This window comes from Phlebotomus papatasi, chromosome 2, assembly GCF_024763615.1.
Source record: "Phlebotomus papatasi isolate M1 chromosome 2, Ppap_2.1, whole genome shotgun sequence".
NCBI classification, from domain to species: domain Eukaryota; kingdom Metazoa; phylum Arthropoda; class Insecta; order Diptera; family Psychodidae; genus Phlebotomus; species Phlebotomus papatasi.
In genome coordinates, this window is record NC_077223.1 from 62,586,858 (window position 1) to 62,612,880 (window position 26,023).

The window sequence follows — 26,023 nt, forward strand, 5'->3', positions numbered from 1 at the left end:
GTAAAAAAAATATTTCAATGAATAACTTGAACAAAATCGAAATATATTATTCTAGTCAGATAAATTTGGATTGTATTTGAGCAATATACTGCTGAGAAGCCGTTTTTTAATTTAGACTTTCTCGACTTTCAAATTATGTGACTTATACGGGCTTCAGAACTAAGGTTTAGCTATATGGCTTAAATACTCTAATTTTTTATCAATCACGATTTTTTGGAAAAATTTAACGTAGTATTGAATGGATTGGAGTATCAAGGACAAATGACTTATTAGGCTCTCAAAAAACAATAAAATTTCTCGCAATTTAAGATTTTGAGGCATTCGGGAACTGGGCTAAACCTCTAGTCTGAAGTCGGCCTTAGACGAAGTTCTTTTTTTTTGCAAAATATCAATGATTGCATTTTATTTACGATTACTAAAATCACAAGTATCCTTTTCCGGATTCTTGTACAATCCTCGGTATATAAACATGCGCTTTATACGGTAGTATCGTGGGTAGGGTCGACAAAGATCATCAAAATGTGCCAGAATTAAGAAAATCTTACCGACAGAAGGAGGACGAGTCATCTGTAGAGGGTAAAGCCACTCGCAATAAAAGCTAATAAGTTTTCCTAAAAGATTACAAGTTTCTTTTATAGTGAAAACGTTTAGTTATTAAATTAGAAATATTTTTTTTAATGCTTTCCAGGCTTGAAAATAGTTTATTTTAGTTATTTTCGTTATAATATAATTCTTTTAGTAGAAAAAATGTCAATTTATTGATTAAAATAATATTTATTTTAGAATCTAATAATCTGAATTCAAAATGTAATTTATTAACCAAATAATAGCATGAAACTAAAAGTGTACTAAAACTACTAAAGCGTAATAAAATTTAGTTACACAATTAGCGCCTAAATATTTTGTTTTGTATTTTATCATAATAAAATCAGCTTCTCATTAATAAAGTATTAAACGAGATTTTTCTTAAGTTTTCTTATTTCTTTATTCCTTGTTTTTGACATTTATTATTTTTCTACTTTCCAGCTTGTATTGAGCAAATTTTTGTTCAATAGCATGCCTTCATACTCTACTCATTCTATTACTAATTAAATTACTAATAAATTTTGTTTCAATATGGATAAATAACTGCTAAACTCTTAATTCATTTAAAATTTTAGGGTTGACTGCAGGGTTGGCTAATGGGGTTAATTGGGTGCGATTCTTTAAAAGTTTTATGCAGATCTGCAAGAATTCTGTTACTTAGAAGATATCACTATAATTTATTTTAATCTCGACCCTTGAAAAATCAAGAGAAATCTCTCGAAAATACCAGAAATCTTTCATTCATACGAGTTTAAACGGCAACATTTCAAAAATTTCCCATTATGGGACGCATTGGGACGCAGTAGCTGGAGTTTTCTAGCAGTTTATTACATGTCAACCTCAGTGTTTTGACTGGTATGTGGTATTGATTTTTCACATTTTTCATACTTTACACAGATATTTCCATGAAAAAGTTCCCACCAAATTGCTGAAAATGTAAGTACATATTTTAGCTGACCACCTTGTCCCCAGAAGCGGCCACAGTGGCTAGAAAATGTCCCTGAAAATGCTGAATTTCTTCTAGAATCTCTGTTGGCCATTGTGGTTAAAAGAACGATTTTACTGTGTGATTGAGGGATTTTTAGAGCGGGGTTTGAGTTGGGGCACTCGTCAATTGGGAACATACTGTGTCTAGCCATTATCTTTGTGGTAGAAAGGTCTCTCTCAAGAGCCAAAGATTCCCAAGTGCACACGATAAAATGTCTCACTTGATGCGCGTGATCACGAGAAAAATGTCCACAACACGGGGATGTATCGAGAAAGTGGTGGTGATTGGAGGTGGATTGATGGGAGCCGGCATCGCTCAGGTAAAGTAACTACCTAAATCCAAATGGGTTAGGAAAGTGGTGAGAATTGGCCGTTTTGTGAAGTGAAAGTTGATTAAGTGGAACCTATTTTTGGTCAGGTTGCCGCTTCATCGGGCTACAAAGTGACTCTGGTGGAGGTTAATGACCAGTTGGTGGAGAAGGCTCGAGCCAACATCCAGAAGAGCCTCGCCCGAGTAGCCAAGAAACAGTTCAAAGATGACGAGACTGCCCAGACGAACTTCGTGTCAGCTACTCTGGGGCGCCTTGAGGCCACATGTAGCCTGACTGATGCCGTTCGTGACACGGATTTGGTGATTGAAGCCATCGTGGAGAATATTAAGGTGAGGAATCTCCAAAAAATTGACATATTTTATACTACTTAAGCGGTTATAGAAAAAAGATTTTTCAAGTACTCAGAGGCTCCATTTTTGTGGTCACGATAACAGTTTTCTCTCATATAACCAACCATAAATCACTGAGATAATAAACTGATAATAAAAACTGAATTGGTAGTAGCCAAAATACACAGGCACCATAATGAACAAAACAATTTTACTATTTTTCTAAAAGACTTTTAGTTTTATTGCAATTATCAACTATTCATTAAATGAATTTAAGTTTTTTATTAGAGATATATAACGAGAATCACGAATTTTAACATCACTTAATTTTTTATTTTCCTTAAAAGCTTCGTACAGTTACACTATATTACACTTATAAAACAGGTCTTTATAGGTTATGAATAGGCGATTCCTTTGTTACAATGTCTTTTACGACCTATTTTTTCAGGCAGATAATTTTTTTTACATAATAACCCTGAGAAATTTATGATATCTGTCTCAAAAAAACGTACTACTGCGCAGTAATTTGATGTGCTACTGGAAAAAAGTTCGGTTTTATTTTAGTTTTTATTTACTACTTCTTTGTATTTGACTCTAAAAAAAATTCAAGTTTTAGATCTTTTAAATGATAACAAGAGGTTTAATTCAATTCAATCTAGAATTCATACTGCTATAAAAGTCATTTTTAAAATCTGCTAGAATATCTTACGAGATCCTTAAAAGAATTTGAATAGCGACCTATTTCGCGATATTATTTTTTAAAGATTTTCTTATGTGTTTTTGGTTAAATATTCTCACGTGTTAATTAAATTTCTGTCCGTATGAGGTTGATAAAAATCCTTTAAAATACTTGAATGCATTTTTCTTTATTGAGAAAAACATGACTATTTACTGTCATTATTTTTACAAATTACTAGAAAATTAAAAAAATGGATTATTATTAGGTTTGTTGTTTTTTTTTGTTTTTTTTTCTATTGAATTTCAATTTCTTTTAAAGACAGAACATTCTTAAAGTAAAAAAAACAGTTTTAATTTCTACTAAATGTGTTAAAAATAATCCTTTTCGAAAACTGCTAGAATATTTTACCCAACCCTTAAAGATCATGAATACCATGAATAGCGATCCTTTTTGCATATTTTTGTTAATTTTTTGTTCAGGTTAAGCACGATCTCTTCTCCAAGATCGATTCAGTGGCTCCACAGCATACAATTTTTGCCAGCAATACCTCATCCCTGTCCATCAAGGAAATTGCAAGCGCCACAAAGCGTCCTGACCGATTCGGTGGCCTCCATTTTTTCAATCCAGTTCCCGTAATGAAACTGCTAGAAGTTATTCGAACGGCCGAAACATCCGAAGAGACGTACAAGAAAATGATGGACTTTGGACAGGGAATGGGAAAGGTTTGCATTACATGCAAGGACACTCCCGGATTTGTAGTCAATCGCCTTCTGGTGCCGTATTTAGCGGAAGCCGTTCGCCTTATGGAGAGAGGTGAGTGTATACAATATCTCCTTATCAAGAAATGACCTCTATACTCAATAAAATTCTCCAATATTTGCTTTTTGGGCTCAATTTGGGCAAAAGCTTAATGGTTTATTGATACGACTGATACTATCATTTGGAGAGCTTCTAATTTTAGAGACTAACACAGTGAATATACATTTTTCTATCTACTAAACTCTAGTATGTGCGAGATAGATCATTGAAGAGTTTATCAATAAATGACGCACGAAAGAAAAAGTAAAATAAAACGAAGGAAATGCAATTGAGATACTCAATAAACTTCTCTAATTTATTCAATTGGCAGTATTATGTTCTAAGCGGGAAATATCCGGCGAATTTGAAAAAAAGAAATTGTTCAAAAAGTGATTAATTGCAAGGGCTAGGCCACAGATTCTTATCGGTTAGTTTTCAGAGAATTTATTTATCGAAAATTTAAAAAAGTGACCCGTAAACTCAGAGCAATATTAAAAAATAATATAATATAATTTTTTGTAATTTTTCTTAACCCAACCTGTGTAGTAAGTACGAGTTAAGTGAAAAGTAGCAGACTTATGGTATAACCGTCAAATTTAAAGATTTCTCTTGAAAAACCAGGCTAATTGGTGTTTTATGCTTTATGTAAAATTTAAAAGTTTAAAAGACATTAAACAATTTTCATTTATTTTTTTTAAACAAATAAAATTAAATAAATTTTACCTTGAGGTATTCGCTTCATTCACAGCAAGAATGTAAGAAATTGCAAAATCGGTTTCGAAAGCCAAAGATAAGACATTTTTACTTTACGTTTTGTCCGTATGGAAGCCTTTCTGCTAGAATTTCGAACACTACTGAGTGTCAAAATATATATATTTTTATTTTGTAGTGGAGGAAATCAAAGAACCAGGGCTCATTTTATTATAATTCCGGTCATAAAATCACTGAGTAATACTTTTAATAACTTCTTAGTGTGATATTTATAATATTTTTGCCAGTTTGTGCGAAAATTTAGCTTGAAAATTTTATGAGTTTGAACTCCTCGCACACCAACGACTTTTTGTGCAAATAGAGTTCCATTTACCTTTTATCCAAGACACTATTAACGATCCGAACTAGACATACAGTGCTGTCTCGCTATATGCACAGTTTGGGTACTTTTTTTGACAGTTCTCTCTCTGAATATGCACAACTTTTTTTGAAATTCCCAACGGTTTTTCTCCTTCTTTTAATAAATTATTATTTTTTTATTGTTCTAGAATTTCCCGTGTTATTTTAAATATAATATGAAACAGAAAAAATAAAATTAAGAAAATTAAAAACAAGAAAAATTAGTTACGAAGAAAATAATTTTCTTTATTACTTTGTCAAAATGTAAACAAATTGATTTTGAATGCAACCGACACAAAAGCTGTGCATATAGAGAGTGTGCATGTAGAGAGACAGAACTGTACTTCCGACTTAAGCCGAGAGATGCTTTGCTTGGGGTGTTATGTGCTTGGTCCAGTAACACTTTGATGAGTGAGGTTTGGTTAAAGATAGAACTAAAATTAAAAAAATAAATAAAACCTTAACCAACCAAAGCTTAACAGTATGGCAATGCCATATGACTAATTGAGTTCGAAACTCAGCAGAGCTCTTTCGAAAATGCAATTCTGTAGCCGTGACATTGCCATTTCAACTCATGTGGCATTTTCAGAAGTCACATATTTGAGATTTCTGGCAATTCAAATGACAATGAATTTTATTAAACAAATCAAACAAAACGGACTGTTTTGCATAATATAATTATTTAAAGACATTTTATTAAAAATCAATGAATTATTTTGAAGTCATGTGACATGTCAAAAAAGCTCAAATGACATTTTCAGGTTTCGAACTCACGTGTGACAATGCCAGAAAAATTAAAGAATTCCCCTACCCAGGATAAGTTTTCTTATTTTTTGACTTTTCATAATATTCACAATTCTCTTTGCAGTTATAGGGGAGATTTCTTTTAGAAAAGCCTCATTTTTACAAAAATTTTTACGAATGTATAGACGCCTTTTAGATAAAAAACCTATAAATGAATTTCACTGGTTTTTCTACCCAAATTTTTAATGCCGTTAAATTTGGCACTGTTCAATTGAGTAGAAAAAAATAAGTTTGGTCAGTAAAAAATCGAATATAGTCAGTACTTCATTTGAAATTTGAAAAACAATTATGTTTTCAAGAAATTTTTGACAAAAGAAAATGAATAGTTTTCATGTTGGCGGCAAACATCTTAGATGTCAATTGCCTGAATTAGACCCGGTTTTGCAAAGGTTCAGGAATATTTATGAGTAAAATTTAATATTGTACTTAAGTCAATAATTTTTTTATTTATCATTTGTTTTTTTTATCTGTAAATTGTAACAAAATTTAATTTATCAAATCAAACGGTAGAATTTTAAAATAATTGATGGAGTTTTAGGTTTTAGACAGGTTTAGGAAAGGCCTCTGTTAAACATTTAAGAATTACCAAAATACCAAGGATAAAAATAATAAACTATTTTAAAACTGATTATTCAAAACTCAAAGTAAGAATTTTTAAAAACAATTAGAAATATTTTAAACATATTTAGTCTAGTTCTTATATTTGGTTTTTTGTCTCATCTAATATTAGTAGTGGTATTAGTATTACTAAATTTTGAAAACAATTATTTATTATTTGACAATAGTTACTTTTTAAAACGATTTTATTTCTTTCTGTAATATATAAAAAACCTAAAGAAAATCATACAGAAATTACAAAAGACACAGAAAAAAATAAAAAAAGTCTTCCCATAAATAAAGTTGCAATATATTCCTATTCAAAAGCAAAAATATCAAGATACTTAAATGATGACGTATCGCGACTTATAAAACTTTTTTCAAAAATATATAATTTTTTAAATTAAAATTGATTCGAAAACCAGTGCTTTTTAATCCAGATTGCCGGTTTGACAGTAATTTTTTGATTATCCTATAAGGTCAAAAGCACTCAGTAGTGGAAAACACGCTGCTTTCGGACGACTCAAGCTTAAGAAAACTCATATTTTTAATGGTTTTGATACACTTTTTCAGAAAATTTAAGGCAACGGACTATAGCTATTAACACTATTAAAATATAATATTTTAATGAGTGAAATTCATTAAAAATATATTTAAAAAAAAAATGAATAGCTCGAAGGTTGAGTTGTCCGAAGGTAGCGCGCTTTATTCTAGGTGGAGGATGTAGGTGGGGCTATTTAGAGCTCTATGGAGGTGCATTGGTATACGATTTCTTCTCATAAAGGAAGCTGAATCTTACAATTATTTTATTTGGTTCCACAATTGTTTACACGTTACGATAAAGCCTAGTTTCCTTAGTTTCCTAGTTTCCTTCCTAGTATATCAATATAGCCCTGCAGCTTAATGTAGCTCCACAGCTCAAAGTAGCTTCACCAGCCCCTCCTTCATTAATTTTAGATTTTTGCTTATAAAATTATATTTTAAAAAAATCTAAAACAATTTAGTTTTTTCGGAATTTCATTATCAAAATTATGTAAACCTTCTGAAATATCTCCCCCTTGCTTCAGACATTCAACGTGATGTTTTTGTGTAGTCTACAATAGCCAGACAAATAATGATAGACATGATAGAGTTTTATTTTGTGTCTATTGCTATTTTTTACGATTGTCTGTTATTGAAAAATCATCTAAATACTTCAATTATTACAGTGTTAACTAATATTTGCCTTAATATAAATAATACACAATAATAAACGTATGTTCGGCAGCTGTTTTATTCACTCGTGGTCCATATTTTAAAGCAGCACCACTTCTATATGTTAAAATAAATTTACGATTCATTATTCTGTCTCAATAAATTATTATAATAGGTACTATACTTTGTGACACATATAAATTTAATTTATTTCTTTCAGTTTTCTAAATAAATATTGATACTATGCTAATATTGTGCAGATGACGATTTATAAATTAATTGAATTATTAGAGTAGAATTAAATTAGCCGATATATCTTAATTGTAATCTTTCAAGGCCATTTCCTTTTTTTATCAAGTTGAAATATTTAGATTCTCACACAATTTCACAGCTATAAACTTGCTTATCACATTTTCCAAGTTATTAGATAATGTGAATGATTAAAAAAAAAAGTAAATAAATTTGGCCGTTTAGCCAAGACATAAACCTCACTCTTTTTATTAAGAATTTTATTATAAATGCGACTCTGGTCTTATTATCAAGTTATTCATGTAATCAAGAACTATTTGTTCTGAATTTATAAAAATTTCATAATTCATTTTAGGGGATGCTTCTGCCAAAGACATCGACATCGCAATGAAATTGGGTGCTGGATACCCGATGGGGCCCCTCGAACTGGCTGATTACGTAGGTCTCGACACTACTCGCAATATCATTGCCGGATGGCATGAGAATTTTCCGGACAATGTCCTCTTTAAGCCAATTGCGACACTGGACAAACTCGTTCAGGAGGGCAAATTGGGCGTAAAGTCCGGCGAGGGATTCTACAGCTACAAGAAATAATAACCTAAAAACAAATATTTTGAAACATTTGTAAGCAATTGTTATTTTGATACAGAAAAGTGATTTATGGTGGCAAGGAATCGGTCTTTTATTTTACCGCAAATTTCCGGAATGTGTGGCTGATAAAGGAGAGTGTGCCCAAAAGTTGATCCGTGGGTGTGTTCCCATGTCATGTGCCGGTGAATTGCGTCGAAAAAGACCATTTATTAGTACCCATCCGTTCTTGCATGAATTAATCACACGTAGTTTGTTCTCACACTATTTGACTCATTTTTTTTTGTTGTTGATTACAACGGTGATAAGTGAACCGAAGGAGGTGCCAAATTAGTCATAAGCAGAGTTGAATAGAGTTAAGATAATACATTAGAGGCGGATTTATTGCATTTAACCCTCGACTGTCGTTTGGATTAAACCTAAAATCGTTAATTTTCACAAAAAAAAACTAGAAAACAAAATGTTTAATTAAGTCGCTAATGTAGTGAGAGAAATTGAGATTGTGCTTTGCATATAACTATCTCGTTTTTTCGTTTTCTAAATTCGATTGAGCTAAATTGAATTTGGAGTGATATTTAAAAGAAGAAGAAGAGTGCGAAACACTAAAAATATGAAGGGAAATTTCCGCACTTATTTTATTATTCTCGAATTCTCATGAAGGGAGCTTTTTGAAGTCGGTTTTATATGTATTTGAATCGCAACGGACAGAATTTGAAAATCACTTGTCATTTTTCATCTATTGGGAACGAAGAGATTAGTCGGAATATATCGTGGAGGGGGAGTGAGTGGAGTTCTGTAGGGAAATTCTGTAACAGTATGACAATGTCATATGACAAATTTAAAAATTTTAATGTGATAAATACGAAAAAATATCGAAATCAAGATTTATATCAGTTATTAGAAGCTTCATAGTGCTCCTTGGCAGTGGCCATTCGATGCTCATTGGGCTTTAATGACATCCTGTTCCTGAATGATTTCTGAAGAAGGAAATATTGTGAATTTTGTTGTGATATCTCTTAATTATAATGTGAAATAAATGCACTCTGAGGAGTGTTTCACTTAAATTTGAAATATAAGTGTAAATCGTAAAAATAATCACATACTCACTAAAATGGGGAAATATTCATTTATTCACCAAAATTATTGGTCTGTACTCACCAGTTATTACCCCTTTAGTGCGAAAGAATGATATAGTAATATACAAAGCGTGTGAGAAAGAAAGGGATTCGAATTTTAACTTTATGAAATTTTCCTGATCGAAAAGGTGTTCCGGAGGCATAAAACCAAATAAAACACAAAAGATCAACTGATTCATAAATCTGATGAACCGATTAAACCGATTCATAAATCGTTCAAATAAAGATCGCCCATATCTGTGGAATAACACATTTGGTTTTCGGATCACAATGGCTTATCGGTTATGAATCGGTTCATCACAGGGTTATAACTGATTCAATTTTGTCAAGATTTTCAAGACCTTTTGAACGAGACAAAATTTGACAAATTTGGTTGAGTAATACGCTTTTTAGAGCATTTTTTACTGCTCGAACTTCACAGAGGAGCATTAAGAGGGAAGTGAGACAGCTTTGAATTGGGGCAGCCTGGTAATTGGGCTTTTTTCACATGTTTTTAAATGGAATTCAGCTTTATCATGATGTAGATTAGCTAGCTTCATATATGGTTTGTAGAGCTAAAGTGGTAAGGTATAATTTCTTTCAAAAATAGGAGAAAAAAGCTCTATTTCAAAGCTCTATTTCCTATTCAAGAGTGCCCCACTTCCGCTTATGTAGGGGAAACTGGGGCACCACCAAACACGGGGTACCACCAAACACTAATTTTTATTTCTAAACTATTTGGACTATCTCGACCATTCCTTCAGTCGGCAAGCATCCATATAGTGCCTCTAAATTCCTATAGGTCTTATCCTCTGAAGTCGAATATCGAATTAAAAAATAGCAGTGTTTGGTGGTACCCCGTGTTTGGTGGTGCCCCAGTTTCCCCTATATTCCCTAGACGTTTTCACTCCCCACCTTCCATCTTCCTTAGAGCGTACACCACTTTTCTCAACATGTTTACGTGTTTCAGACGATTTATGAGATGTGATGTCACGTTTTTTTCTCCGTTCGTCCGTTGGCGTCGGTCCGTCTGGTCATATACCCATTTCTACGCTTAAAGGCCAAACAATTAGAAATAGAGAATTGAAATCTTCGGAAGACCTCGAATTTAACATGCCCCTCATTTTGCACCACCTTTCCCCGTGCCCTCCAAAGCCATGTTTTTTTTTAGGATTGCTCAAAAACGCGTCGTGAGATTTTTTTTTTTCATTTTAGAATATGGTTTAGAGATTTACCGGATTTATCTAATATACATTTCGTTCGTATACGAAAATACAGTTAAATTATTTAGGTTCGTTGGAAAGGTCTTAGAATTCTTGACAAGCCTATACCGTTTCCAACTGCTTCACTGAGAGAAATACGAAAAAGTTAAAATAACGTTCCGGAAATTTAATTTTGCCCTGCATTATTGACCCGAAATCTGTGTAAATATTATGCTTTTTAGGTGTATTATGGGTTAAAGTTACCCCTTTTCATGTTAATTTTACACTTAAAAAAGTGTAAAATTAACATTAACAAATGCTGATATATTTTTACACCTAAAAAGTGTTAAAGTTACGAGGAAAAAAGTTAATCGCACCCCCCGTTTTTTTCTCACTGTTACGCTCCGATAATTATTTTTGCCTCAAAATTTATTATTTTATCTTATGGCCTATACACACTAGAGAAATTTATGCCCATATTGAAGAATTTTCCCTACACAAGAGTAGAAAATTTGCTTTAATATGGACATAAATTTCTCTGTGTGTAGAGGCCATTAAGCTATTTAGAAATATCTTTTGAGTAATTTATTATGCAATTAAAATTGTAAAAAAAAAAATCAGTAAACGGTAACTGATGCCAAAGTACTTTTGAGGTATATCATCTAACTAAGTTAAGAGTTCGAGCATTCCGCGAAGCATGGGATGCTTTGACTTCCCTTTTTAAAGCGAAATAATTTTTCAAAGTTAATAGATAGATACTACCTAACTCATTTTATTACAAGTCTTTTAATACGTTTCAGGGGTGTTCAATAACCGTTTGAAATCGAATAAACGTCAAAATAATTTTTTCAGGTAGCGTTTTGCTCATTGTTGTACAAGTTTCATTTTACGTTTGTCCGGTTTCAAACGATTCTTGCACGCATCCTTGTTAATTTCTTTTGTATTGATTTTATTAAATAATATAATATTTCAAATACGTAATAAAATAAATTAAATATTTAAAAAAAATATTTTAAGAGAAAATGCTAATTTTAGAAAAATCCAATTACCTGGAGTTCTACGAATTAATCATTGTAACAGTTTCCATTGTAAATAATCTTTCCGATCTTTATCTATAAACTCTTCATATAATTTTTTTGCATCTCTGTTTCTCAAGTCGTTAATGTGAACATAAAAAGCCATTTTATCACGCTCAAATTTCTTTTCTTGTTCGACTTCTAATTCCAAATGATACTATTGTGTTCCGTAAAGTGCATCCGAAAACGTTTTCCGTATAAAAGGTATAATCCAGTGGATATCGCTCAACATTTCGTCTTTTGTGGTGATTATTTTGTAAGTAAATTTTTAGATATTATTATTTTTTTTCTAGCCCAAATGGGCCCCTTATCAATGAAATCGCAGGGGACAAAGTCGATATGGGTGTCACGAGATCTGGCTCTTCTTCCTGAAGCTAAAAAACACAAAAGGGGCCCAGAGATTAAGTGATGAAGAAAAATGGCATAAAAAAGGCACATTGTACAATTTATCGAAAAGGTGGGAAAGACATGAGACTTTTGCGTAATTAATCCGTGTTGGAATTTTTTTCCAATCCGCGCATCAAGTGATTTCTACCACGGACTTTGGCAGTCGAATGATTCTTTTTGACCCACCTGCACGTCTCTTAATTTGCTTCTGGGGAATTCATTTGTGACATAAAATTTGCATTCAGTATGAGAAAAAGTTTCTAACAAAAAAAATTGTTTATTAAAATTTGTAGATTAATCCATTAATTTCTTCATCTATTCAGGTATGAGTCGACTTAAATTGCCGCCGTATCAGCGCAAGAAAAAATCAACAGGTAAATAGAAAGTGCAACAAACTCAACGAAATAGACATAATAAAAGAAAATATAGAAAAAAATATGTGCAAGAGTGAAAACTGTGCTACAGAAAATAATTTATAGTCACAATATTGAAAGTGGTGGCTCGTGCAAAAGTCTAGAAGTGTTTTCTGGATGCAGAAAATAGTATTAAGATGATTAATTCGTGTTTGTTTGCCTTCAGAATGAATTGAATGAATGATATCATCAGACAAGTTCTCAGAATTCCCCACTTGATTCTGTCCAAAAGACTTTTCTTGCACTTTAGCCTCTCGAGACTTTCTCAGCAGTAGTGTTCGTTCAATCAAGCGAGTACTAATTGAAATTTTACTACTGCTGCTCTAATTATCAAAATTTTACGTATGTGCTCAAAATCAAAAACGGCTCAAATCAACTGTGATCTTGTGAAATTTTAGAGATCGTCTATGACTCCGAGAGTAGATCTTTACGAACGTAAGTAAAGGGAAAATACGCTGGCTTTAGGACAATTTAAATATTTTCTATTATTTCACACAATACAAATTTTTAATGAAATATTTACTTTTAAAATAATCACAAAAAAAATAATTCTGCAGTAAAGAAAATTTAATTTCTTTACCGCTTTTTCTTCACTGACGTATAAATACTAATTATGTTTCGTTTTATTTAGCATTTTTCTAAACATCCAAAAAACTAGGGGAAACTAGGATAAAGTACTACTCCCTCCGTTCCGAAATAAGTCGTACGTTTGGGGAAAAACTAGGGATTAAGGAATGGTTTCAGACAATGTTTTTGTTATTTGTAAATATCTTATGTATGAACTATCCTCCATGTTCAGGGATAATATGGGGATCCTACGACGATGGTAAGTTGAGGAATTCATATGTTGAAGTTGTTAATTTTTCGCATTTTTTTCAAAGAGCTCCGGTAGATAGTTAATTACTAAAAAATGGATTGTGATTAACATTACAGGCTAGAATTTGTACTAAACTTTTAGTATGCACAAGTAGAGTTCAACAGTTATTACCGATATGATATTTTTTATTGCTCAAATTATGAAGAATAAGCAATAAAAAGAACATTGTTTTCTATGTTTTCGAATATCTGGGTGCTAAATGGTTAGAGATAGGGACTTGGGACCTTCGGCAGACCCCCCCATAAGTTGACCCTGGGACCATTAATATGTCCCTCATTCCCCCCCCCCCTTCCCATTCAAAACCATTGGTATTGGTCGAAAACATGTCGTGAGATTTTTTTTTCTGGAGAAGGGGAGGGGCGGGGGAAAAAGTAGGGGCATATTAATGTTCCCAGGGTTAACATATGGGGGGGTCCCCCGAAGGTCCCAAATCTCTATCTCTCACCACTTTGCACTTAATTTAGATTGAAAATAAAACGCAAATATAAGACATTTTTAAGACATTCGTTCCTCAACTTACCATAAAGACTGGACCCCAATTTTAGTGCAGAACATTAACAATAGTTCTTCACAAGAGATAATTGTTGATACACAAAACATTTACCAACAAACACTCGCTTAATCCCATTTTTTCCCAAACGTATGACTTATTTCGGAACAAGATTTTTTTCCAAACGTACGACTTATTTCGGAACGGAGGGAGTACAAAGTATATTTTATCTATAGGTTTTACGAGTTTTTAGAACATGATGATTTTGAAGCAAAATTAATATTCCTTACATTCTCAAACATTTTGTATATAACCATCTCACTCTTTTGCACTAAAAAATCCTTTAAACTAAATTTTATTTGATATGATGCTTAAAATAAGAATAGTTCGAAAGGATGAGATGGATATATGCCAAAAGTTTATGAAAGAAAGGGATATGAATTTCGATTATATGAAATTTTTCTTGTGTAAAAGTTGTGCCAGAGTTATTAATATTGAATTTGATAAATTAGATAGCTATGGAGCTAGCACACCTCTTCAATTCTCTGAAATTCAATCGTTTGAAATTTAAATTGAATACGAATTTGTTTTTTTTATTTTGCAGAAAGAGACAATTATATTTAATTTAGGTTTGAAAGAGTAAGAGTTAAAACTTCAATCTATTAAATTTCACTGAATTAAAAAGGTGTACCGGCGACATATACTTATGAAATTCTATTTTAATGGCTCCGACACACCTTTTAGACCGGTAAAATTTCATGGAATCAAAATTCACATTCCTTTCTTTCTCACACTCTTTGCATATGTTTATCCCATTCTTTCGTACACCAAATTTTATTGAGCTAAATTGAATTTGGAGTGATGTTTAAAAGAAGAAGAAGAGTTTGAAAGAATGAGACAGGCATATGCAAACCGTATGAGACAGAAAGAAATTCGAATTTAGACTTCATGAAATTTTCCTGATCTAAAAGGTGTGTCGGAGCCATAAATAATCAAATTTAATTTACTCTAAAAAATATTTTTTTTCTCATCAATTTAAAATTTTACCATTTTAATTACAAAATTCATGTTTTTTATAACAAAATCTATTTTCTACTGAATATAATAAAATTGTCTCATCCTTTCTAGTTTTTTATGGCTGCTGCACACCTTTTATTTAGATCAAGAAAATTTCATAAAATCAAAATTCACATCCCTTTCTTATAAGTTTTATATATGTCTATCCTACTCCTTAGCACTCTTCTTCTTCTTGTGAACATCACATCAAATTAAATTTAGTTGAATCCAATTTGGATTTCGAAAGGGTGGGACAGACTGAGAAAAAGAAAGGGATGCGAATTTTGATTTTATGAAATTTGATCGATCTAAAAGGTGTGCCGGGAGCCATTAAAATTAATATTGCTCAATACGTTAATATTCATTCGGGCACTCAATGGATCAAGTGGTAGAGCACTCGCTCTATGATGCAAGGGTCCCGGGTTCGAATCCCCATTAGGTTACCAGGAATTTTTCTTGCGTTAAAGGTGTTCGGATTGCATCCTGTGAGCTTCACTGCACTTGATTCCACGAGGCATAGGACTGACAACCCCATTCCTGTATAAGAAAAAATAATAATAGATGTCCCGAACTCCCCTTGTGGGAAGGCCTAGTTCCTCTATGGAACGTTGTGCCACCATTATTATTATTATTAGCTATTATTCATGCAAAGTTTTTGAATTTAGAAGTCTGATACAAAAATGATTTACAAGGCTTTAAATGTGATACTTTCGACTCAATAATTTTACAATTTTATTTCGAAATGCCATTAGACTTTTGTTGAAAATGTATTTCTTTAAAGGCCTCTACAAATTGGGAACAGTTTTCGTCAAACATTGCATTTTTGATAGAATTTTTACGTATAAAAAGCAATTATTGATCCCGATTTGTAGGGGCTTTAACAAAAGATGTAAGGAAGTTGACAGACATGGGGATTAGTCGAGAGACGGCTTAGCGTAATTATATTAGAAATAATGGTTAAATTGCATTTCCATCATTTTTCGCTAAGTCGCCTCTCGACTTAATTCGTAAGTGTGTCTAGGGCATAAGGGGCACAAGTAAATCTTTGAAATGAAAGGTGTTAGAATTTTCATACTGCTCGCATTAGTGAGCTTTATTTAACTTGATTCCACATCTTTATGTATCAGGTTTAGTATCTACAAACGATTATTTTACTAATTTAACTTTGTCAATAAATAAAACACCGTCTTACAAATTATTCTTAATAAGAGATTAGAAAATTCTTAGATGACGAGGATTTAGATTGATTAGGGTTTTGTTATAATGCCAATGTTATCTTATCTTTGAAATATAGACTTGCGTGTGTTGATAATCAAAATTTAAAATGCAAACACTTAATATTTGTAATTAAAGTCAGAAAAGATTTGCGAAAAATGTTTCGCTCCGGTGCGGTGCAGTGCCTGCCTAATGGGCTTGGTTAACCGCGATAAAGATACCAATGAATACAATGAAATGACGCATGTTTTTTTTTTTTTTTTTGAAAAGAAAGTGATAATGGTCATCACTTTCTTTATCATATAACAAAAAATTTTCTCAGTTTTTTTTAATTGTGTGAACCAATTTTAACAAATATTTTATGCTTAAAACGATATTATAAATATTTACAACTTTTCGGAATATTCAGAGTTTCTAAAATGACCTATAGATGGCGTTTTTAAGAGTCGTTCTGATTTGTATGACCATACAATCTTTAACAATTTTTTTCTTGTAGCGGTTAGATTCTTAGTTACAATCGAACGTATCGTACTAATACTTACGTGTCTCCAAATGCATTCATTTGTAAAGAACATATCGACATGAAACCAATTATCGCGATGGGGAATCCGGAAATCGTCGGAAAATGGAAATGACTGAGGAAAATTGATTTTATGTTTCCGTCATGAATCAGTTCTAAGTAATAGAGAAAACACGGAATTTCGACCTGGCTCTTCTCCTCCTTTATTTTCTGGCCAACGTTTCGGAGCTGAATGACTCCTTCCGTGTTTTCTCTATTGCATCAAGTTATCGGCCGGATTCCATATAGTAAAACTACAGTTCTAAGTATATCTATAAGTAATATCTTGAACTCAAAGGAACTTCTTTACAGGAAGTCTCTATCGTAAATCGTGCCCACCGTTGTGTTCGTTGCCTTTCAGCGAAATGACCTCCGTCCCCAGCAACAACATCCCAAATCTGCCAGTGGGCTTCATGCCACTGGAGAATCAAGTGGCTGGTCACACATTCCAGGCTGGTGAGATTGGGATCCTGCGTGAGAACGACGGCACAATTCTTAAGCCAGCAGCAAAGCCACTTTGCGGAGCTAGAGAAATCAAATTCTACGAGACCCTTGCGGACGCTACAGACCCTAGTCTTATTACTCTTCGTGATCTTGTTCCTGAGTATCGAGGTACCCAGAAAATCTTCGTTGGAGATCGCTATGTGGATTTCATGAAGCTGGTACGGTTTTCATAAACTTTAATGTTGTGAGACGGTTTGTCGTTAACGTTAAATCTTAACTACAGGTAGATGCTACAGATGGAATGCTAGAGCCCTGTATTATGGACGTAAAGATAGGGGCACGAACTTGGGATCCTCTAGCAACAGAAGAGAAACGCGCTGCTGAAGAGCAAAAGTATTTGTCCTGCAAGAAGGCATTGGGTCTCTGTATTCCAGGCTTCCAGGTCTATCACTTGGCCACGGGAAGAGTTAAACGTTACAGTAAAGACTACGGAAAGAAACTTAATGAGAAGAGTGTCAAGGATGCTCTGAGGATTTTTCTGAATGCCGATTCGGGTCTTTCAAGGGCTCTCTTGGTGCAGTTGTTGTCGGGGCTCTGGGCCATTCAGAAATGGGCACGTACACAGAAAACCCTCCGACTCTATTCCAGTTCCGTCCTTCTCATCTATGATGCACGTCGATTGCGTAGCAATCTGGAGTCTAAGAGGCGAATCAGGTGAGTCTGAATATTCGTTTGAAATTCGTCCATCTGAAGTGTTCCCTTTTATGATAAATTACGCTTTCGATCAATAACTTTTAAATTAGCTTTGTGAGAACAAGTCCTTAGTTCACAACCTCGGTTAAATTCTTTCAAAGGTTTTTCATTCATTGGAAGGGTAATTGGGATAAGTCTGGAATCACTATAAAGGCCTTTGAAACCTTTGTATTGATTGCAGACCGATTATGAATCGATAAGGTTCTGATAACGAACGATACAAAATCTGTTTTATCTCGAATCTTAATCATCTATGGTTCTGTAGTTCCTATTCTAAAGTGGACCTGTCCCCCTCCAATTGGATCCGTATCTGAGATAAATTTCCGCATTCATAGATCACGAATATACTGAAACGGTTTTCGTAATCGATTGACCTTTGGTTGCTGTGTAGTAAAAACATAAATACGAGTAAAGAACAACGGAAAGAGAGCTAAAAAATCGGTTTTCGATGCAGAATAATTTCAAATGAACGTCACAAGATTATAATGTCAGGTACATCCCTTCAGCCACCTTCCAGCTTTTTAAAATACCACCGAATCTTTTTTTCTCAATTGCTTTAATGATACGAATTGAGCTTGAAATTTATTATTTTTTCCAGGTTTGTATATTTTGATTAAAGCAAAAATAAATTTTAAAATTGACATCACTTGCAGTCGATTCGTTAGTATTCGATTATTTATAGTTTATACCGTAAATGTGGATATAACTGCTAGGGTTTTCGTACGGATTCCATTAGCGGTTTTACATCGAAAACAAGATTTTAGAAACTTTGATATCGAATATCTTGAATCCATTTTCGATTTCAATAAAATCTTAATGTTATAGCTTAGGTCCAATGGTAGTTCATACTGGTCTTTATACAACAAAAATCTAATCGGAACTGTTCCTAACTATTCCTAATTATTGCGTTGTTAGAACATAATTCTTTTGATGATAACAAGTTTCCTAACAATGCTTTAGTGCACCAAATGGAAATTCTACAACTCCCCCAACTGCAGAGTGCAATGGATCACCGACACCTTTCAATTGGAACGTTACCCCAGCTCCTGATCCCATACAGTCTTACCAAAAAATCCAACGGAGTCACTCGGCCCAGAATAACTATGATGAAGACCTCAAAGAAATCCGAGATAAATATAATTTTATGCTGCACCGAATGTGCTCAGTGGAGAAAAAGGAATGGGCTATTGTGAAGATGATTGACTTTGCACATGCATTTCCAGCTGAACAAGATTCCTTGGATACCAACTATCTCTTTGGCATTGAGAACCTTGTGAAGATGTTTGAGGAGTTCTTGAAGGAGTGCGAATAAATGTGACTGGCAGTACCCAAAGTATTATCGGCGACTTTTCCGTGTGAGGAGTGCTCTTCATTACTCTCTTAAAAACCAACACACCTTTTGTATATTTGAGATAAAGATTGATAAAAGTATCTTACAAATTCTTTAAAATCTTCTTTTATTTACTCACATTTACAAAAAAAAAGACTCTATAACAAAATTTGTCAAAGATATCAATCTTTGCTATTGTCTGAAGGAATTTTCTTTTTACATGGCTTATCTTTTGATATACTTTTACGGTTATCTCGTGCGAATGTTCGTTGAGGTATCTGGTCTTGGGGATTTACCAGTTAAGATTTAGATTGTAATCCCCATTTAATCGTTTCGTTTTTGTTTAGCTAGAGGCATCAAAATAAAAACAGAAGGGGAACTGTATAAAAATAAACTTTATTTAAATGGTTTTGCAGAGAAAAAAATGCCACGGGGTGTAAACTTTGATCTTAAATGTGCGTTTGGTTGTTTTTAGATGCCCGACGATCCCCCAGTACCGCCCATAACATACCGATTAAAGGCTGAATTCATCTGTTCGAGCAAAATAAATGTTAGTACCGTATGGGGACCTAGACGAGCATAGTAGGGCGTGAAACCCTTCCACAGGGCGAAGAAGCCCTCATTCCGGATCACTTTGATAAGGACATCAATGGCCCCTTTGTATTCGGGTTTTCCATCTACTACCTTCATATTCTGAATACGAGTTTTTGCAATGTCCACCGGCATTGATGCGGCAGTTGTGATGAGTCCTGGAATTTTTATTAAAAATAATAAACCCAGAAATCTTCAAATCCAACCTAATAACGATCCCTTACCTGAAATCATACTCGCCACAAAGTGCATCTGAATGCCTTCGGAAAACTTTCCAGAGGCCAGAAGGTACTGTTTAGCCTGCGAATAGGATGCCAATTGTGCCATATTGACCACCATAGCTCTACCCATGGTGGGAATACAGCCTCTCCACAGCATCAGGATACCCTCTTCCTTAGCTATCCTGGACAAGGCATTAACGACGCTCGTGTAGTTTCTTCGTTCAGCTAGCGGTAGTCGTCCATCGGCTGTCATCCTGATTAGGGATACTTCAGCTGGTGTTCCCACAAAAGCCCCTGTAGCTCCGGCTATCATTCCCATTCCCATGGATGCTAGGAGTCCGGGCGCCTTCCCCTGACTCTGTCTGTACGTCTCATTGAGGGCAGTGTAGACGCCAAGACGTGTTGTGGTGTAGGTCGCTTGTCGCAGGAGACCAGCTCCAATACCCTTGTATAGGCCGGTGGCACCTTCTTTGCGGAGAATGCCCGTGAAAGCGTCAAAGGTGTTCTTATACTCTCGGGCAGCCCCTCCTTCACCCTGGATCTGCATTCGGGTTTTCACCAAATCCAGAGGTTGAACCACTAAAGTGGCGCCCATTCTGAAGTAATAATACAGGGGTCAGTTCTTCATGAAAATTACAACCGTAAATGTATGGTGTTCTTTGAGAGAAGGGTCAATGTTCTGTAGTCTTAAGAAGAAATAATTGCCTTCTGTAGGATCCAAGACAATAACGAATGCTAAATGATTAGGAATATATTTTTTCTGACTGGAAAGAAGTCATTATTACAAATTTTATTATAGATGAGAACGTGTAGGGTAGTTTCACGCATGTATTACTTTCAAAAATGAAGATTTTTAAGACGAAAATTTATTATTTAGGAATTGTCCTGTATATTTTTAGATAGCTAAATTATATAGATAGATAGATTAGATAGATTAGCCAGAACTTCCCCATCCTCTTCTATATTGAATATTTTTCGATTTAGGACAGGTAATAAAAAATTATGTCTTAATTCAAGGCCTAATCGAATTAATACTTTTTTATAGGTTTCTCAGACTTGGTTCGCTTTTTATCCTTATAATTTTGTAATACTTGAATTAATAATTTCTTGGTTTACGAAGGAAAAACATACCTGAAGAAAACTTATATAAGGGAAAAGCTCATAACTTTGACCAGTTTCTTATTTTGGACACTTTGAGGATAAAATTGGACACAAAAATAAATTGATTAAAATTATGGATTTTATTCCAATATTTGATGAATAATGAATTCTATCTAAATACTTGTTCCTTTTGGAAGACTTTAACACTGAAAACGTTAAATTTTGAATATGATTTGAGTTAAAATTGTTTTGTAAAAGGCCAGGGAATGAGCGAATCCGCACGTACTTGGAGTACTGAAGTCAACTCACTTTAATGAATGATATGGAAAGTTTCCCGGTTTCTTGTAACATTCTACGTTTTCCTTACATGAACAGGAAGAGGACTTGGTAAGGTTGGTTCATGAAATGAAGAACAATGGGCATCCTGTTGAGGCAGATTAGCTGTCCAAATTTACAGTCATGTTGTCCAAATTAATAACCAAGTTGTCCAAAATAAGGGTCAAATTCACCTCTACATTATCAATTAATTTTTAAACGTATTAAGACTAATTTTAGTAAAAACAAAGACAAGTTTCTAGACAACCCTTATGAAAAGAGAGTAACAAGAAAAGTAAATTAGTATTGAAAATATCGCACTTCAAACTTGGAACATCGATGCTTATAAGCAGACTGTCCAAAATTATGAACCTTTACCCTATTCCGTAACAAACGTACTCTATTATAGCTAAAGTTAAGCAAAATCTGTCAAACTGGGCTAAACAATAAAATTATAACGGTGAGTATAAAGAAAAATCAATTAAAATGAACGAGACTGTTGCGTTCTTCTTCGATCTCAGGAGATCTTCAGAATTCACAATATTCATGGAGTCTAATTGTCCCGGAAAGTAATTAATTTATAAAAAAAGGTAATTAATTTTTTTACGTTAAATTTTAGTACCTTTTTAGCTGAGATTCTTTACAATTTTTAATAATTAATTTCGTTAATTTAATTGATATTGAATTAAATACATAGTTAATTAAGATTATATTCACAATATTGTATTTTTTGAAAATTGAAAATCTATTGATTTTTTCAGTAAAATCTTTAATTGAAGACACCGGCTTTCCAAAGCCAATTCCAAGCTTACATAAGAAATTAAAATTTTATCATTAACCAGAGATAGATGGCATAAATGTTTTAGATTTTTTTCCAATATAAATATTTAGCATTTTACACAGTAAAATGCTAACCTTTTGTTTAGTGAAAAAATCTTTTTTTTTATTAATAATTTGTTAAGAATTGATTGAAAGGATCTGGGTCTAAATCGCGAACGGCAAAATCTTGAAAGGACTAAATTTTCAAACGGGTTGAAATCCCCATTTAGCCAAAATCCCGTTAAATCTGCTCTGTAGTGTGGAATTATATTTGTATTTTTTTTACAAAATAGGTTTATTGATGTTGCATTTTTATATATATAGGAATGATTTGAAGATTACGTTGAACTTGGGAATATCATATCACTAATAATTTATAGATTTCCCTATATTATGTACTACAGAAACCACAACTGTAAATTTATTTAATTCCTCTGACTAATAAATAGGGTAGAGTCATCTCTTATGGACGCTATATGCTTATGGACAGCTTCCAAAAATCTTAAATTCTAACCTAAAACAGACTTCGAAAAATTTCAAAATCGTTAATCACAACCTATACAGAGAAAAATAGTTGATAATACGATCGACTATGTGGATCAAAATAGTTGATTAAGCTGAAAATTGATCAATAAGTCGATAGAAATGTAGGCAATTTCAATCCACAGTTGATAGTTTTATCGATAGTTGGTAAAAAAAACTTTATTTTGTCTATACAAAAGTTGATTTTCAGATATTTTAAAATCGAAATAATCATTAAACTTACGTTAAAATCATATTTCCATCGCTTTTTCACTAGCCCTATCTTCGGTCTATACCGATCTTGGTACAATATTCAAATTAGAAGTTTAACCCAGTTTCCTTAAGTCCAAAATTTCTAAACATAACAAACAATTTCAGTATTTCTGCAAAATTTGAAAGATCAGTTGCTCTTATTATATAGTAACCCTAATTAAATACTTTACGGAAATAGGGGGATGTGGGGCTATTTGAGCTGTGGGGCTACATTGTTATAAGATTTTTTCGCATATTTTTAATGGAAACTGGGTGTTTGATGTAATTTAATGGTAAATGTAATGTCATTTAAATTTGAAAAGTCATATAACAATCTAGCCCTGTAGCTCCCACTATACCCTTTATAAGAAAATAGATCAGTCAAGCCATTTAGATAAACCCAGATAAACCTTAGTAAAGGTTTCAGAATTAAGGTTTAGCCATATGGTTTATAACTTCCATCATTTCTTATCAAGTAATTTTTTTTGAAAAAATATTTTTTAATGCCTCTAGGAGCAGTTTCTTTTTAAGAAAATTTCCCCTATCCTTGTAGGCAGGAACGTCAGAATTTTTAAAAAAGGCAATTTTTGACGAAAGTTGCTTCTAGTGTGTAGACATCATTAGGGGTAATTTTCATCAAAAAATGCTTTTCTGAAGGAAATCGTCTGCACTGCTGTAAATGGAAACGTCAAAATTCTGTCAAAATTCAATTTTTGATTAAAATTGTTTCCTGTGTGTAGAGACCTTTAAGATATTAAGATAAAATTAACATCGCTTTTTATTTAGGAATTCGAGGCATTCGTAAACGGGGCTAAACCTCCAGTCTGAAACACGCAGAAGTTTGACGCCCGTATAAGTGTAAAAACTTCTTATCTTATTGCAGTTATTTCGAAATAAAGACCAAAATTATTTCAGTGCGGCAAAATTATTGTTCTGTTCTTGCTGTGATCCAGCTAAAAAATTCATTTGGAACTTTCGAATGATTTTCGTATTAGGGTCGAAGGAACGTCTGTTCGACAGGGAACCCCTATTGACACTTTTGTCAAAATGTTGAAAATTATTTAATGTATCTAGTATAATATAAGTAATATAACGTTTTTTCTATTATATACCTTTTACTATAAACTGAGATGTTCAAATTTCGTATCCCAAATGGTACAGAGTAGGATGTCAATAGGTGCTGACACGAGTTCTTAAAGTATTTATAGACGTTCCTTTCACCCTATCTGTAGTATCGGCAACAAAATATGTAAATATTTATTTTCCAGAATATTCGTTGCATAAAAGAATTATAATTTATGAAAAAGAAAGTATTTGTCAGCACTACTGTTAAACCTCAGTCCTAAAGTCCATATTACATTCTAATCAGAGTATATTTAATAATTTCGTAAGTTTCTCTTTACTTTTTTTTAGTATTCCCACAACTTTCTTGTGCAAGTCAAGAATCTCTAAAGTCAATTCCCTTGACACTCTTATCTCTAGAGGCAATTGCTTGTGACTGCTAAATATTGATTAGATATGCACAAAAACATTTCCATTAGCCTTTATATCGTAATTTTCAACGGTTTATTTTTGCTTCATTTGTGAAATCTCTATCTCATTCTCTCTTGGTTGAGATTCTCAAAGCTTCAAGTTTTCTGGGGAAGAGTGAAAATTGATATGATAAATATTATCATATTGTTAGAATTTGCCTGTCAACAGCGATTGTGTAACATCTTTGCAATTTTTTTTTCATCGGAATTAGAGCCAGCGAAAGGAAAAGTTATCATTACAAATCGATTAATTGGAAGTTCAGCTATTAATAGAATTCACTTAATTAACTTTTAGACACTCTTGAAGCCAGAGAACATGAGATTTTGTGCGTCAGTAGGTCCTCCAGTTCTTTTTGTGATTCATTCAATGAACTCTTGCGTACTTGAGACCTAGTTTTGCATTTCCCCTAAGCCAATGTTAGTATAGTAGGATCTATTTTTAGGGGCTTAGTGCACCAGATTTGCAATTTGCTGCAGTGCCAAAAGATGTTTTCTGGCCTTGACTCAATGATCTTCAATGTCTGGGGAAATGTGCAAAAAAACGGAGATGGGGATGGCCATAAAGATTGAAATTCGCGCGTTATTTATGTAAGAAATCCCATGGAGCCATTCATAATGCGATATTATGTAATGTCGTACGTCTTTCTGCTGACAATTTGATCCATAAATAGCCCAGAGTGAATGTTCTCCACCAGATCTTGCATAAATTAGGTAGAATTTAGATAAAAGTGTTTATTTTAACATTTCCTCAACTGTCTTGGCATTGGGAATCTGGTCAGAAAATTTCCAAATTTTTACTTACCCAGAGAGACCGCCAAAGAGATACTTCAGGTATCCGGGTTGTTTCTTCTTATCGCTCATCTTTCACACCAAAAATTCATACAAAATAGCACCAAGATGTTTTAGAAAATATTTTGCACAGCAATAATTCCAAAAAATATATTTAAATATTTAATAAAACACTTCTTTTCGCGTGGTAAAGCTGCCAAATTTCGAGATTGGAATTAACCGCGGAAAAACCGCCAAAATTAAAAGATTAGCGACTTTTTTGCAAGTTGATGATAGTGATAGTGTCGTGGAGTGTTATTTGAGTAAAAACAAGACTTTTTCCTTAGATTTTTCACACCGAACTTTCCTACACACGCGAATCTTTTTCACTCAATGAGCCATTGACGTATTTCGGTGGGAAACTGAACAAATGTGCCCGAATATTTCTGCGGGAAAGTCAAGAAGACAATCAACGGTCTTTTGGGATATTTCAGTTTTGAATTTTTCAACGATTTCTCGCACGTGGGATTATGAAACGTTTCAACGATGAGTAGAGCAGACAGCAAAGACATCTAAAAATCACAATGGAAAAATTTTTGTGGTTGTCTAAAACGCGAAATTGATAAGAAATTAGATGGTTCATAAGTTTTCAATTTTCATTTCCTCAGAAATTATTTCATAATTTTGATGCATCTTTTGAATAAGTTATATTGCTCGACTAGTTTTATTAATC

At 33.3% G+C, this 26,023-nt stretch overlaps 2 protein-coding genes across 9 annotated transcripts; one reads left to right on the forward strand and one right to left on the reverse strand.

Annotated features, from left to right (window-relative positions):
- The first annotated feature begins 1,391 nt into the window (after positions 1-1,391).
- Positions 1,392-19,289, forward strand: LOC129800259 (hydroxyacyl-coenzyme A dehydrogenase, mitochondrial-like). Of its 8 annotated transcripts, none has more exons than XM_055844530.1 (5): positions 1,392-1,521; positions 12,356-12,406; positions 16,955-17,304; positions 17,370-17,800; positions 18,800-19,289. In XM_055844530.1, the coding sequence occupies exons 2-5, from the start codon at positions 12,358-12,360 to the stop codon at positions 19,149-19,151; spliced, it is 1,182 nt and encodes a 393-aa protein (XP_055700505.1). In that variant the 5' UTR covers positions 1,392-1,521; positions 12,356-12,357; the 3' UTR covers positions 19,152-19,289. The 8 variants fall into 8 exon arrangements, with proteins under 8 accessions (XP_055700505.1, XP_055700510.1, XP_055700509.1 ...); XM_055844535.1 differs by lacking the exons at positions 12,356-12,406; positions 16,955-17,304; positions 17,370-17,800; positions 18,800-19,289 and adding exons at positions 1,610-1,892; positions 1,991-2,233; positions 3,392-3,725; positions 8,020-8,338 and having other exon boundaries at positions 1,401-1,521; XM_055844534.1 differs by having other exon boundaries at positions 1,506-1,521; positions 17,004-17,304.
- On the reverse strand, positions 19,280-25,723 carry LOC129800261 (mitochondrial 2-oxoglutarate/malate carrier protein). The gene is made up of 3 exons (XM_055844536.1): positions 25,325-25,723; positions 19,985-20,577; positions 19,280-19,918 (listed from the first exon to the last, which is right to left on the reverse strand). The coding sequence occupies exons 1-3, from the start codon at positions 25,381-25,383 to the stop codon at positions 19,641-19,643; spliced, it is 930 nt and encodes a 309-aa protein (XP_055700511.1). The 5' UTR covers positions 25,384-25,723; the 3' UTR covers positions 19,280-19,640.
- Positions 25,724-26,023: the final 300 nt, after the last annotated feature.